This window comes from Oryctolagus cuniculus, chromosome 1, assembly GCF_051225735.1.
Source record: "Oryctolagus cuniculus isolate XC-2025 breed Fujian yellow rabbit chromosome 1, ASM5122573v1, whole genome shotgun sequence".
In the NCBI taxonomy this organism is placed as follows: domain Eukaryota; kingdom Metazoa; phylum Chordata; class Mammalia; order Lagomorpha; family Leporidae; genus Oryctolagus; species Oryctolagus cuniculus.
Genome location: NC_142867.1, coordinates 72,811,891 through 72,826,153, shown reverse-complemented (window position 1 = coordinate 72,826,153; position 14,263 = coordinate 72,811,891). Strand labels below are relative to the sequence as shown.

The following is a 14,263-nucleotide window of genomic DNA, read 5'->3' as shown; positions in this document are numbered from 1 at the left end:
ACCTGGGTTATTTAGGAAACAGCATAATTAAATGCTATTATTTATATCTCTCACTTGGGATAATCAATGACTGTTTAAGGATCTCTGTCCTTAATGTACATTGTGATTTAATGACATAACTAGTACTCAGACAGTATTTTGCACTTTGTGTTTCTGTGTGGGTGCAAACTGTTGAAATCTTTACTTAATATATACTAAACTGATCTTCTGTATATAAGATAAATGAAAATGAATCTTGATGTGAATGGAAGGGGAGAGGGAGCGGGCAAGGGGAGGGTTGCAGGTGGGAGGGAAGTTATGGGGCGGGGGGGAAGCCATTGTAATCCATAAGCTGTACTTTGGAAATTTATATTCATTAAATAAAAGTTAAAAAAAAGAAACAAAGATAAATACTCCTCACACATCATCTTTAATCTTTATACAAATCCTTGGAACAAATATGAAAGTTAAATTTGATTATTATTTAATTAGAAGAGAAACTGAGGCAAACTGGGAAAAAATCAAAACCTAGAATGAGTAAAAGAAAGAGTAGTGAAAAAGCGCTGAACAAGAGTAAAAACACATATTCTTTAGAAAAGCAGGAGCCATGCCAGCGCCACGGCTCACTTGGCTAATCCTCTGCCCGCGGCGCTGGCACACTGGGTTCTAGTCCCGGTCAGGGCGCCGGATTCTGTCCTGGTTGTCCCTCTTCCAGTCCAGCTCATTGCTTTGGCCCAGGAGTGCAGTGGAGGATGGCCCAAGTGCTCAGGCCCTGCACCCGCATGGGAGACCAGGAGAAGCACTTGGCTCCTGGCTTCGGATCAGCGCAGTGCGCTGACCAAAGTGCACTGGCCGCAGTGTCCATTGGAGGGTGAACCAACTGAAATGGAAGACCTTTCTCTCTCTCTCTCTCTCTTCTCTCACTATCTACTCTGCCTGTCAAAAAAAAAAAAAAAAAAAAAAGGCAAGAGCCTTTAAAAACACCTAAAGGAATTGCTATATTTTAGGCCAAATGTAGCTCTTTTTTTTTATTCTAAAAGCATCCGAATTCATTCCATTAAATTTAAAGAAGAGGCAAGGGTATTTGTAAATATGGTGTCTGATTAAGTAAGGCAACAAGCTTTTTGTTCAAATATCTGCCAGCAAAAATTTAATAATTTATGAAGCAATAAAACATATTTTTAGTAGGGCTTACAAATGGTCTTTGAAAGCAAGTTTAAGAGAAGAGACACAAATGTATTTTGAGCGGTGCCAGTGAGATTAAAGTAAGTACATACTTTTTTCAGAAGAACACTTGGAAACATTTATTTCAATGTGTAAGTCATTATTTATTTGTTAAAAAGTTACATTTTTTCTATACTCACAACTTCTATTTTCTCATGCTGTGAATATACGTGAAATGTAGTATAATGTTAAAAAGTCTACAACCCTGATATACTGTGATTGACTCTTATATCTGTGAAACTGCATTAACTCTCTGCCTTTAATCTCATGCCCTTCTAATTCATACTGCACAGTGTCTGTGGGCAATCTTCAAAATGTAAATTGAATGATTTCACTCTTTGCCTTCAAGGTATTCAGTGTTTCTCGACTGCCTTGAAGATAAATCCAAATTACTTCATAAGCTATCGACAGTGTCCTAGTGCTGGTTCCTGCCAGGTTTTGACCTTCTCCTCTATCTTCCATGCATACACTTTACTGTAAGAATTCTATAGTACTCCCCTGAGTGGGCCTTGCACTCTCAAATTGTCATTTTACTGGCTGAATTGTTCTTTACCCAGCATCCTTTTAGCTTTTCTTGATAATCGCAGGCCCAGATTTACACACACACACACACAACATCTTCAAATATTCATGGGAAATGCATATAATGAAAATAATCAATGCATGAATTTCAAGTTTTTGCAGCAAAATGAATGTTTACTAACTTGTTATGGCATGTCTGAACAGGATATGGTTTGAGATACAAACAAGAATGAGATACCAATTTGAAAATAGCCTTCATCAGGGCACCATGAACTCTGCTAGGACTGAAGCAAAAACAAACATCTAATTTATGATGAAGCTTGGTTGAGATAATGGGGAAATTAATGATGCTTTATGAAAAGTTCACAGGGACAAGGAAACCATCAGCTCATCAATGGATAATTTGCTTTGAGAAAAGACAAGACAATGCTGGAGATAAAATCCACAGCAGCAGACTATCAACACCAATCTGTGAAAAAATAACCTTGTCTGTGCCCTGACTGAGGAGAACCAATGGTTATGAGCAGAAACAGCAGTCGAATCCAAGCCAACTGCCAAAGATATCTCACTTGATTCAGTTTACACCATTCCTACTGAGCAATTTAATAGATCATACATTTCACTTGATGGGTGCCAAAACCATTGTATCTGGATTGTAACCAAGAATGTAGGATTTAGGCAAGAGGATCTGAAACAGTCTTACTCTCATCAGTTTGTTTTTTACAGAGGATTGTCCAGGGTAGATTATCTTGCAATTCTGTATTCACATGGATACAGGCCACCACAAACAAGGAATAATGCAAGAAACCAATTTGAATCTGATTTTTTAAACCCTATGTTTAGGGGCCAGCATTGTGGTGCAGCTTTCTGTCTCTCGCTAGCTCTACATTTCAAATAAACAAATCTTTTTTTAAAGAGCATAGTATAAAGATATAAATGGCAAACATGAAGGAATCTCCAAATCCCTCTTTTCTACATCTTGGATACTCCTCTAACCCTATAAGAAAGCTGAAAAAAAGAATGGATTCTCAGGAAGAGTTTCTTTAGATAAATATATCCTCCCACTGTTTCTTTTGCGTGTCATAAGTAAATAAAGCATTTATCTGAGAAATCCTACTAGAGGCTGATTATTTTGGTGACACTCCAAGTAAATGGATACCTTGTGTTTGCTAACAAAATTAGCTATAGACAAGAGCAGAGATTTCACTGGACATTTCAACAAAGTAGGATGTCTTGAAGCATTTCTTGTAAGTTTTGAGACAGAAGATGAAACGTGGCTTTTTCAGTATGATCTGAAGACAAAGCACAATTAACCGAATGACTCCCAGAGGTGAAGTGGGCATCAAGAGCAAATGCCATGACAATGGTTTTTTTGGAATGTTCAACACATTTATCTTACCGACTTTACTGGGACGCTAAAAGACCATAACATCTGCATATTATGAGAGTGTTTTGAGGAAGTTAGCCAAATTTTTAGTAGGAAAAATATGCCCAGGGAGCTTCATCACAGAGTCATTTCTCTACCCCAGCAATGTTCCTGCTCATTCCTATCAAGCAAGGCCAATTTTGTGAGAATTTCATTGGAAAACGATTAGGCATAATCCTTACAGTCCTGATTTGGCTCCTTCTGCCTGCTTTCTGTTTCTTTTTTCTTAAAATATTTTTATTTATTCATTTATTTATTTACTTATGACTGCGGGGGGAGGGGAGAGAGAGAGAGAGAGTTAGCTAGCTAGCTATCTAGATATTGCCCAACAGTTTCTTTTACTCTGCAAATGGCTACAATGTTCATGGCTGGGCCAGGCTGAAGCCAAGATTCTGGAACTCCATCCTGGTTTCCAGTGGTGGTGGCAGGAGTCCAAGTACTTGGGCTTTCTTCTGCTGCTTTCCCAGGAACACTAGCAGGGAAATGGATCAGGAATAGATGAGTAGAGACTCAATGTTTCACTTTGATATGGGGTGCTGTTATTGTAAGGGGTCCCTTAATAAGCTGCACCATGATGACAGCCCTTCTTTTTGTTTCTAATCTTAAGAAGCATTTACATTGAACCAATTTTGCTCCAGTTATTGATATATTAAAGACAACCTTGACATGATTAATTTTACAGGGTCCTCTGTTCTTTAGGGATGAACTAAATACCAGGCATCACCACTTGCAAAATTGTATTGAATCTGATGGAGATTATCATGAAAAATAAGCTTGTAGCTTCTTTTAAAAAATGTTTACCTTTTATTTCAAATTTTCCATGAATGTTTTATGTCCTTTTATACTTTCTGTTCTAGATCATTCACTGGTTTCACTACAGAAGTAATTTAACGTCTCTTCAGTGTGCTTTGACTGATGCACACTCCAGCACATTCTTGTCACTATGGATTTTTTTAACTTTTATTTAGTAAATATAAATTTCCAAAGTACAATTTATGGATTACAACGGCTTCCCCCCCCCATAATTTCCCTCCCACTCGCACCCCTCCCATCTCCCGCTCCCTCTCGCATTCCATTCACATCCAGATTCATTTTCAATTATCTTTATATACAAAAGATCAATTCAGTATGTAGTAAATAAAGATTTCATCAGTTTGCACCCACATAAAAACACAAAGTGTAAAATACTGTTTCAGTACTAGTTATAGCATTACTTCACATTGAACAATACATTAAGGACAGATCCCACATGAGAAGCAAGTACACAGTGACTCCTGTTGTTGACTTCACAATTTGACACTCTTATTTATGGTGTCAGGAATCACCCTAGGCTCTAGTCATGAGTTGCCAAGGCTATGGAAGACTTTTGAGTTCACCGACTTCGATCTTATTCAGACAGGGCCATAGTCAAAGTGGAAGTTCTTTCCTCCCTTCAGAGAAAGGTACCTCCACTTTGATGGCCCCGTTCTTTCCACTGGGATCTCATTCGCAGAGATCTTTCATTTAGGTTTTCTTTTTTTTTTTTTTTTTCCAGAGTGTCTTGGCTTTCCATGCCTAAAATACTCTCATGGGCTCTTCAGCCAGATCCGAATGCCTTAAGGGCTGATTCTGAGGCCAGGGTGCTATTTAGGACGTCTGTCATTGTATGAGTCTGCTGTGTATCCCGCTTCCCATGATAGATCATTCTCCCCCTTTTTGATTCTATCAGCTAGTATTAGCAGACACTAGTCTTGTTTGTGTGATCCCTTTGACTCTTAGACCTATCAGTGTGATCAATTGTGAACAAAAATTAATCACTTGGACTAGTGAGATGGCATTGGTACATGCCACGTTGATGGGATTGTATTGGAATCCCCTGGCACGTTTCTAATGCCACCATTTGGGGAAAGTCGATTGAGCATGTCCCAAATTGTACATCTCCTCCCTCTTTATTCCCACTCTTATATTTAACAGGGATCACTTTTCAGTTAAAATTTAAACACCTAAGAATAATTGTGTGTTAATTATAGAGTTCAACCAATAGTACTAGAATTAAAAAAAAAAATACTAAAAGTGATAAAGTACTACATTGTCACTATGGATTTTTATTTATTTATTTGTTTATTTATTTATTTGAGGTTGGGTGGGTGAAGAGGGGGAATTGCACAGTTCTATCAATTTTTTTTTCCCAAATACTCACAGTGGTCTGTGACTGAGTTAGAAGCTAGAGGGAGCATGGAACTCAATCCAGGTCTCCCATGTGGGTAGCAAGAATCCAATTGCCTGAGACACACTGCTGCCTCCTAGTGTCTGAGTTAGCAGGTACCTGGAGTCAGGGATAGAGCCAGGTATCAATCCCAGGCACTCTAAAATGTAGGCATCTTATGTTTTAACCACTATGTCAAACACGGACCCTCCTTAATTATTTTAAAGTTAATGTTCCCTTGTGAGTTTTCTTACTAGATTGTTGGTTCCTTTAGGTCGAAACATGTGTAATTTCTAGTACAAAGACCTTTGAATACTTAATAATTGACTCATTAAAATTTGTTTACCCAAATAAAATCATTGGCCTTCTACGGAGAGAGAATCTGTATAGGCATGATTTCCTCAAAGGAAATGTAAATATACACCAACCTAATGTAGACTCTGATACAATATCACCCATGCCTAAGTGATCACTGAGTAAGCAGAATTTCTGAATTTTTCACATTAGGAAAAATAATTGGAGGGATGTGATCATAAATATTAGTAAGAGAAAAGAGAAAATGAAAGAGAGTTAAGTAGGAAGGAAAGAGAAAACAGATGCCACAGCATCTGTAGTATTAAAAGGAGCCATTTCCTGAACTTACCAATAATTTTCCCACCCCATAAATCCACTCCACAGTGCCTCCCTCCGCAGTGCAAGGGCAGCTTCCCCACTTTGTGATTCATGCTTCTTTATACATTTTAAATACAAATCAGTCAACCATATTAAAAGAATGATTTTACAGACCCTGTCCTTTCTATGGCAGGCTAGCTGTGGCTGCGGCACCTGCAGGAATGAGTAAGAGCAAGGTGGTGGTCTAGCAAGGAGCAGCAAAGCAGAGGGACAATGTCTGTTTTGAAATGAAATGTGCTTTCCACAATCCTCCTGTTAAACTTTAACCTCAGTGCCTTGGGCAATGTCTTTCAAGGGTGAGTAAAATTTAAATTAGACATCTTGGGACAGTCCTAATCCAATATAATTGGTATCCTTATAAAAAGAGAAACAGAAAAAGCATCTGCAATCAAGGGAGAGAGATCTTAGCAGAAAAAAATCTTCTGACATCTTAATCTCAGATTTCAGATTCAGAACTGTGAGAAAACCCTCTTTTGTTTTTAAGCCACCCACTCATGGCATTTTGTCATGGCTGCTCCAGAAAATTCACAAAGTATCCAGGCTGGGCTGAGTGCCAGTGGAACTCAGGTTGCACAAACAAGGCATCCAGCCAGCCAAGGTGGCACCTTAGGTCAGTAGATTGGCTGCATTGAGGACTTTGACCAAATAATAAGAATTCTGTCTATTGAAGTAGTCCCAAACCAGCAATATTTTAGAAGCAACATGCATAGTAGAACAGATTTTTTAAAATAAATCTCCATTCAATGGAGCTACATCTGCTTGTATTTGTAAGAGGAACTGAATAGCCAAAATAATGTTGAAGAAAAAGAACAAAGTCAGAGTCAAATTCCAGATTTTAAAACTTAAAACTTTTCAAAGGATGAAATACAAATGGCCAACAGACACATGAAAAAATGCTCAGGATCAGTAGACATCAGAGAAATGCAAATAAAAACCACAATGAGGTATCACCTCATTCTAGTTAGCATGGCTAACATTCAAAAAATAAAAATAAAAAAATGCTCCCTCAAAAAATAAAAGAGCGGCTGGTGTTGTTGCATAGCAGGTAAAGCAACTGACTGCAAAGGCAACATCTCACATGCCTGCTGGTTCTTGTCCCAGCTGCTCCACTTCCAATCCAGATCCCTGATAATGGCCTGAGAAAAGCACTGGAAGATGGCACAAGTGTTTGGGCCTCCTGCACCCACGTGGGAGACCTGGAAGAAACTCCTGGCTCCTGGCTTTGACCTGTTCCAGCCCTGGCCCTTGTGGCCATCTGGGTAATGAACCAGCAGATAAAAGCTCTCTCTCTCTGTCTCTCCCTCTCTCTTTGTAGCTCTTTCAAGTAAATAAATGAATTAAAAAAAAAAAAGTAAGAGAGAAAGAAAAAAAAGTAAGAAATAAGAAAGAGAAAAGAAAGAGGGAGGGAAGTACTCTAAGAATGTAATGATACTTCCCTTCCTCTCTTTATACATTATATTCTTAGAATTGCATCTATGAACTGTTTTATCTGTGTTTAATTTGTGTTAATATCTGTTTTATTTGTGTTAATATCACATTTAACATGATAATTGATGACAAAAAAGTTTAAGGACTTGAATAGACATTCCTTTAATGAAAATTTAAGAATTACAAAAAATCACACAGATATATGTTCAATATTATACAAAGTAAAATCACTGTGAGATGTCACTGTAAACATGTTTGGGAGCCGACCTTGTGGTCCAGTGAGTTAAGCCTCTGCCTCTGATAATGGCATCCCGTATGGGCGCCAGCTCAAGGTCAGCTGTTCACTTTTAATCCACCTCCCTGCTAATGCATCTGGGAAAGCAGAAGCAGGTGGCCCAAGTCCCTGGGCCCCTGTACCCACGTGGGAGACTGACGCAGCTCATGGCTCATGGCTTCAATGTGGCCCAGCCCTGACCATTGCAGCCACTTGGGGAGTGAACCAGTGTATGGACAATCTCTTTCTGTCTCTTCTCTCTCTCTAACTCTGCCTTTCAAATAAATAAGAAATAAATCCTTAAATAAAATGTATCAGGATGGCTAAAATAAAGAATAAAAATAATCATGTGTTGATATGATGTGAAGGATGTGGGCACTTCCTGCATTGCTGGAGAGAATGGTGTAGATACTCAGGCAACTCTTTGGTGGTGCCTTAAAAAGCAACGTATGACCCAGGAATTTCATTTCTAGGTAATGAATGTGGAGATCTAATAGTTACTTTTATGTGAATATTTTGAGTTTGTAGCAGCATTATTTACAACAATCAAAAGGAGAAAATAACTCAAATGTCTATCAACAAATGGTGGATAAATGCTTGTGAAATATATATGCATATATATATATATGCGAATGCTGATAATATTATAAGGAGAATAAAACTCAAAAACGTTAGGCTAATTGAAAGAAGTAATATGCAAACAATATGTGACATCAGGTCATCTCTTGTGTGATTCTGCTTTATGAAATATTCAGTACAGGTCAATTCAGAGACAGAGACACATCAGTGTTTGCCAAGGGAAGGAGAGAATGGGATGTTTTTGCCTAACAGTTCTGAGGTTTCATGTCAACATGATAAAAATGACTGGAACTGCACAGAGGTGGTGTTCTCACAATGTGTGACTGTCCTACCAGTCCTAAATGACACTTAATTTTACCTTTAAAGTGATCAATATGCATTATGCGACTTTTACCTCATTAAAAAAATTCTCATAGGATCATCATCTTGATAAAAACACAATGATAAATGATGCTAAAACTAGTATGTAGAATAAGAAACACAATTTTACAGTCTCCAAATACATCCCATCCGAATGTGTACTAATTTAAAAGGGATTCTGAAAGGATGTTATGTATTGGAGAATCGCCACAGGAGGCATCGTGTTGAAATTTCCTCAATGGGATGACAGCACCGTTACTGAGGCGAGTCCACATGTGTGCCACCTCAGGCTGCGGGGAAGGACTCAGCCTCACTTCTGTGATTTGCAGACCCCAACCACGTGGCCTGTGTGTCATCAGATGGAAACAGAAATATGTGATACTTGGTTGGAGTGTGTTCCTACTTTGGATACTCTTGTACTAAGGTCTTTTGAGTCAGTGATGGAGGCATTACACTGATGGGTAAATGATACCAATATTCTGTGTGCTATTTATCTATCCTTATGCTTTAAATGGTTTCAAAATAAAAGCAATAGAAAATAAATTACAATGTCAGGTAACATAATCACCAGGAGAAGATGTAGTGACTAAGATTTGGAAGGAAAGTGGTTGATTTGCAATTTAATGAGCATATTCAAAAATGCTTTGATATTGAAAAGTATCTGTAAACCTGGGCTATTCATACACCTAAGTTAAAAGGAATTGTATTAAATAAGGTAATGTGAAGGTCTCCTCAGGTGTCCAACCCCCTGGAAGAGAGGAGAGGTCCCTGATGAACCCAGAAAACTCTCCATCATATCTGGGCCCTGGTCCAACAGCCCCAAACCCATCTTATCCACAACAACCAATGGAATCTATAGGGGTGCACTTCCCCCTCCTCAGGGATACCCCTACCAAGGATACCCACAGTCTGGCTGTCAGGTAGGCCTCAGGGGCCTCCTAAGACCACAGTGCATGTGGTGGAAGACCAAAGAAGAGATGACCTGGGCCCAACCACCTGCCTCACAGCCTGCTGCACTGCTCTTTCTTGCTGCTGTCTCTGGACATGCTCACCTACCGGCCTGGCCCCTGTCTTGTCAGCTTGTCCTGACCCTGTCCAGTCAGGCCTGGCTCCTGTCCTGTCAGCTCTGCTGCCACCTCTGCTGGGTGCACCTGTCCATCTCTTCTGATTGCTGTAATAAGTGACTAGTTCTAAAAAGATGCCTCTTTATTCAACACTAAGGGGTTCTAGATTAGCAAGGGTTGCGGCTGTTTAATTCTATAACTTGATCTTTTTAATGTTCAAAATTCCTTTATTATTGATCTCTAACAAATGTGCTAAATGATGTTCTATTTTTGGGCCAAAGGCTTAGTTATGAAATATATATTCATAATTTTAAAATTATACCTTCAAGGTAGTGGCAAGATAAGACGTACCACTGAATGATTTTCTGCTAACACCCTGTATGTTTCAATATATTTCTCTAAAATAAATAAATAAACAAATAAGATAATGCATGTTAAGTTCTCTATAAATTCCTGGGTCATATTAATTTTTTAATAAATTTAAGTAAATGCCAACTAGGATTTTATATTATTAAAGGGAAATCAAGACAGATCTCAACCAAGCTCTTTCACAGCAAGTTGTATAAACTGAAATATAGATCATACAGCTAAGATAGTCACTGATTATTTTTAATTATCTTATTAAAATTTCAACAATTCCTAGACAAATTGAATGCTTTATTCCTTTTCCTTTTACTTAGCTTTAAAATGTTATACATTTTATTGAAATAATCATGTACTCACGAGCTTCAATTTTTGAAAGGTATAAAAGGAATAAATAACATATTTATTATGTGTTATTTAATAAATAATAACTCAATCACTACAGCTTGAGTGAGGTATTAGGTCAACTCAATCACTACAGAATGAGTGATTACAGGCATTGTCATATATATTTTCAGAAATTTTCTTTGCTAACACACATAAGTGCATAAAAATGCATATTCAGAAATAAAGGCACACATATTTCTATATCTCATTTTTATCACATTAAAATGAATCATGATAATACTCCCATTAATCACATAGAAAGCTCCTTCCCCATGATATTAAATTATATTTCATCATAGGCATGCATGAAGAAAAATAAATAATCAGCACTAGCCTTGTCCAATCAGAATAGTTGCCTGACCACCCAGAACAAACATTGGTGTCATAGTGTCACTACCAACAACAAAAACTTTTAGTGTCTTAGAATTTCAATCATTTGAATCATAAGAACTTCAATATTAATCTTGAGTTTACAGCCATCCTTTTTTAATTTTGTTTTTATTTGACAGATAGAGTTAGACAGTGAGAGAGACAGAGAGAAAGGTTTTCCTTCCATTGGTTCACCCCCCAAATGGCCACTATGGCCGGCACTGTGCAGATCTGAGGCCAGGAGCCAGGTGCTTCCTCCTGGTCTCCCATGTGGGTACAGGTGCCCAAGCACTTGGGCCATCCTCCACTGCCCTCCCAGCCCCCAGCAGAGAGCTGGACTGGAAGAGGAGTAGCCAGGACTAGAACCTGGTGCCCAAATGGGATACCGGCGCCTCAGGTGGAGGATTAGCCAAGTGAGCCATGGTGCCGGCCCAAGTTTACAGCCATTTTTTTAAAAATTCATTTTAATTCAACAAAAAACATGTATATATAATGGGCACAATGTGGTAAGTAATTAAAGATATTCCCTTTGCTATTTTGAAACATGCACTACTATTAACTATACTCGCTGTGCTGTTTGATAGATCATCAGATACCATTTCTCCTTTCTAACTGCAGCCTTGTCCTTATACCATCATCTCCGTCATCTCCTCACTCTCTGTTCAGCCACTGGTGACCACCATTCTCATCTTTATTTCTATGCGTTTGACTATTTAATGGTTCTGCATCTAAGTGAAACCATGTGCTATCCTTTCTCCTTGTGCCTGGCTGATTTTTCTTAGTTCAATTAGCTTTAATGTTTCTCACACTGGCATCTAGGCTCAAAGAGCGAATAATCCTCGGGGAATGATCTGACTATGGACGTTACAAATGCAAGCGAGTTTTCCTAACCACACTTGGGAATTCAGAGTGTTGTGAGTGCTCACACATCATGGGCTAAAACATAGTATGTGACTCAGAACATAGATACGAGATCAGGAAGAGAAGAAGCAGGTGGAAACAAATGCTCTTGTCTATCGAACAGAAAGTCAGTCCTCTAGGGACTGGCATGATTTCATTAAACAAATTTTATTGATACACACAGATACTATTTTGAATCTCTATCATAAACATCCAGTAATGAACAACTTTTTACTTTAGCTTTGTAATGTTCTATAGTGATAAATTCCCCAAATTAAAGTTTTTTTAATTTTTTATTTTATTTTTTATTTTTTGGACAGGCAGAATTAGGCAGAGAGAGAGAGAGAGCGAGAGAGAGAGAGAGAGAGAAAGGTCTTCCTTTTTCCATTGGTTCACCCCCCAAATGGCTGCTACGGCCAGCGCGCTGCACCGATCTGAAGCCAGAAGCCAGGTACTTCCTCCTGGTTTCCCATGCAGGTATAGGGCCCAAGGACCTGGGCCATCCTCCACTGCACTCCCAGGCCACAGCAGAGAGCTGGACTAGAAGAGGAGCAACCAGGACAGAATCCAGCACCCCGAATGGGACTAGAACCTCAGTGCTGGCACCGCAGGCGGAGGATTAGCCTAGTGAGCCGCGGCACCTTTCCAAATTAAAGTTTAAATCTAAACATAAACATTATTTGATAGAAGTTACATTTCTTAGGGGTTTCATTAATTTACACCTCCACCCACAAAGCATGGCAGTGCATTTTTCTGCACATTCTTCTCTAGGCCATGTGGAAAATACTGAGTTACCATTTTAATTTGCAATTCTACATTTTTTAGTGAGCTTGAGCAATTTTATGTATGTACTAATTGAACAGCATTTCCACTAGTAGGGAATGCATATTTCTATTTGTTATCCATTGTCCAGTGGATTTTGGGTACCAAAAATTATTTGTTCCTTTACATATGAATATGAGCTACTTATATATACCTAGAAATGAAATTCACTGTCTTTTTATATACATAGATTCCCATTGTCCAGTGGATTTTGGGTACCAAAAAATTATTTGTTCCTTTACATATGAATATGAGCTACTTATATATACCTAGAAATGAAATTCACTGTCTTTGTATATACATAGATTCATGGGGAAACTTGCCCTTGTTGCAAATCAAGCCAAAATGATTCAACAATATCACTTTGAAAGCTTGAGATGTATTTTCTGGAGTATGAAGTTTATAAAGCACTATATGTATTATACTATCATAATACATTTATCTTTTAAATTAAAAAACTTTATTGAAAAAGGAATACATGAAAAAAATAAGGGGAATAAGAGAGGGATGAGGTAGTTTATAACTATAAGGCTGTATAGTACTGCATACAGTCCTACAGACTTACTTCTAACGGTACAGTTTAAAAATTTATCATGGAACTCTAATTCCATTAAAATTGGTGGTAATATGCCATCTTAATTGTTAAAGTGATCATATTAAGTGTTAAAATGAATATATAGATAGGATTAAGTATCAAAGAGATCATATAAATAACATAAGTGCCTGCTAAAAATAATAGAATTAAAAGGAAGGAATGTCCAATATGGGAAGCAGTCCAAACAGAATCCTATAAAATGGCATTCTCTGTAAAATAACACTCTGACCTCAGAATCAACCCTTAAAGTTTCCTGGTCTGGCTGAAAGGCCTGTGAGAGCATTTAAGGAATGGAAAACCAAGATACTGGGGCAAAAAATATCCTATGTCCTACTTGAAGGAGCTCTGTGAATGGGACCCCAGTGGAAAGAAGAGGCCATCAAAGAAGGATGTACTTTTCTCTGAAGAGAGGAGAGAACTTCCAATTTCCTTATGGTCTTGTCCAAATACTGATGGAGTCTGTGGTCACAAAAGGTTTCCATAGCCTTGACAAGAGCCTCTGGTGATCACTGATGTCATAAATAACAGTGTGTATTGTTAAATGAACATAATTCACTGTGCACTTACTCCCCACGTAGGACCTCTGTCCTTAATGAGTTGTACTATGAGAATTAACTGCAAAACTTGTTCTCAAAATGTACTTTATATGTTGTGTGTGTGCTTGTGTGCAAAATGTTGAAATCTTTACTTAGCATAGAGTTGGTCCTCTGTATATAATGTTAAACTAAAAATGAACCATAATGAAGAATGGGATGGGAGAGGGAGTAGGAGGTAGGACAGGAGTCCGGATGGCAGGTATGGGGGAAAGAACCACTATATTCCTAAAGTTGTATCTATGGTTAATGCATTCATTAAATAAAAGCTTTTAAAAAAGGAATACATGAAAGATTTTAAAATTTGATTAAATATATGCATATGTGTATATATTCAGAATTACTGGAGAATGTGATATATATTTCAAGTCATATAAGGAATCATGACAAATATTTTATAAATGCACTTTTATTAAATTTGATAAAATATGATTACTAGTTACTCGTAATTAATATTATTCTGGATTCACCATCCAACCTGAGTCAATTGTGACAATAAATATTTGGAAACCCAAGTTATC

At 37.9% G+C, this 14,263-nt stretch overlaps 1 protein-coding gene across 1 annotated transcript; it reads left to right on the top strand.

Moving 5' to 3' along the window:
* Window positions 1-9,420: 9,420 nt before the first annotated feature.
* Window positions 9,421-9,817, top strand: LOC108178236 (cysteine-rich transmembrane module-containing protein 1). The gene is given in 3 exon segments (XM_089305809.1): window positions 9,421-9,508; window positions 9,511-9,561; window positions 9,564-9,817. Coding segments are annotated over 3 exon segments (393 nt in total).
* Window positions 9,818-14,263: the final 4,446 nt, after the last annotated feature.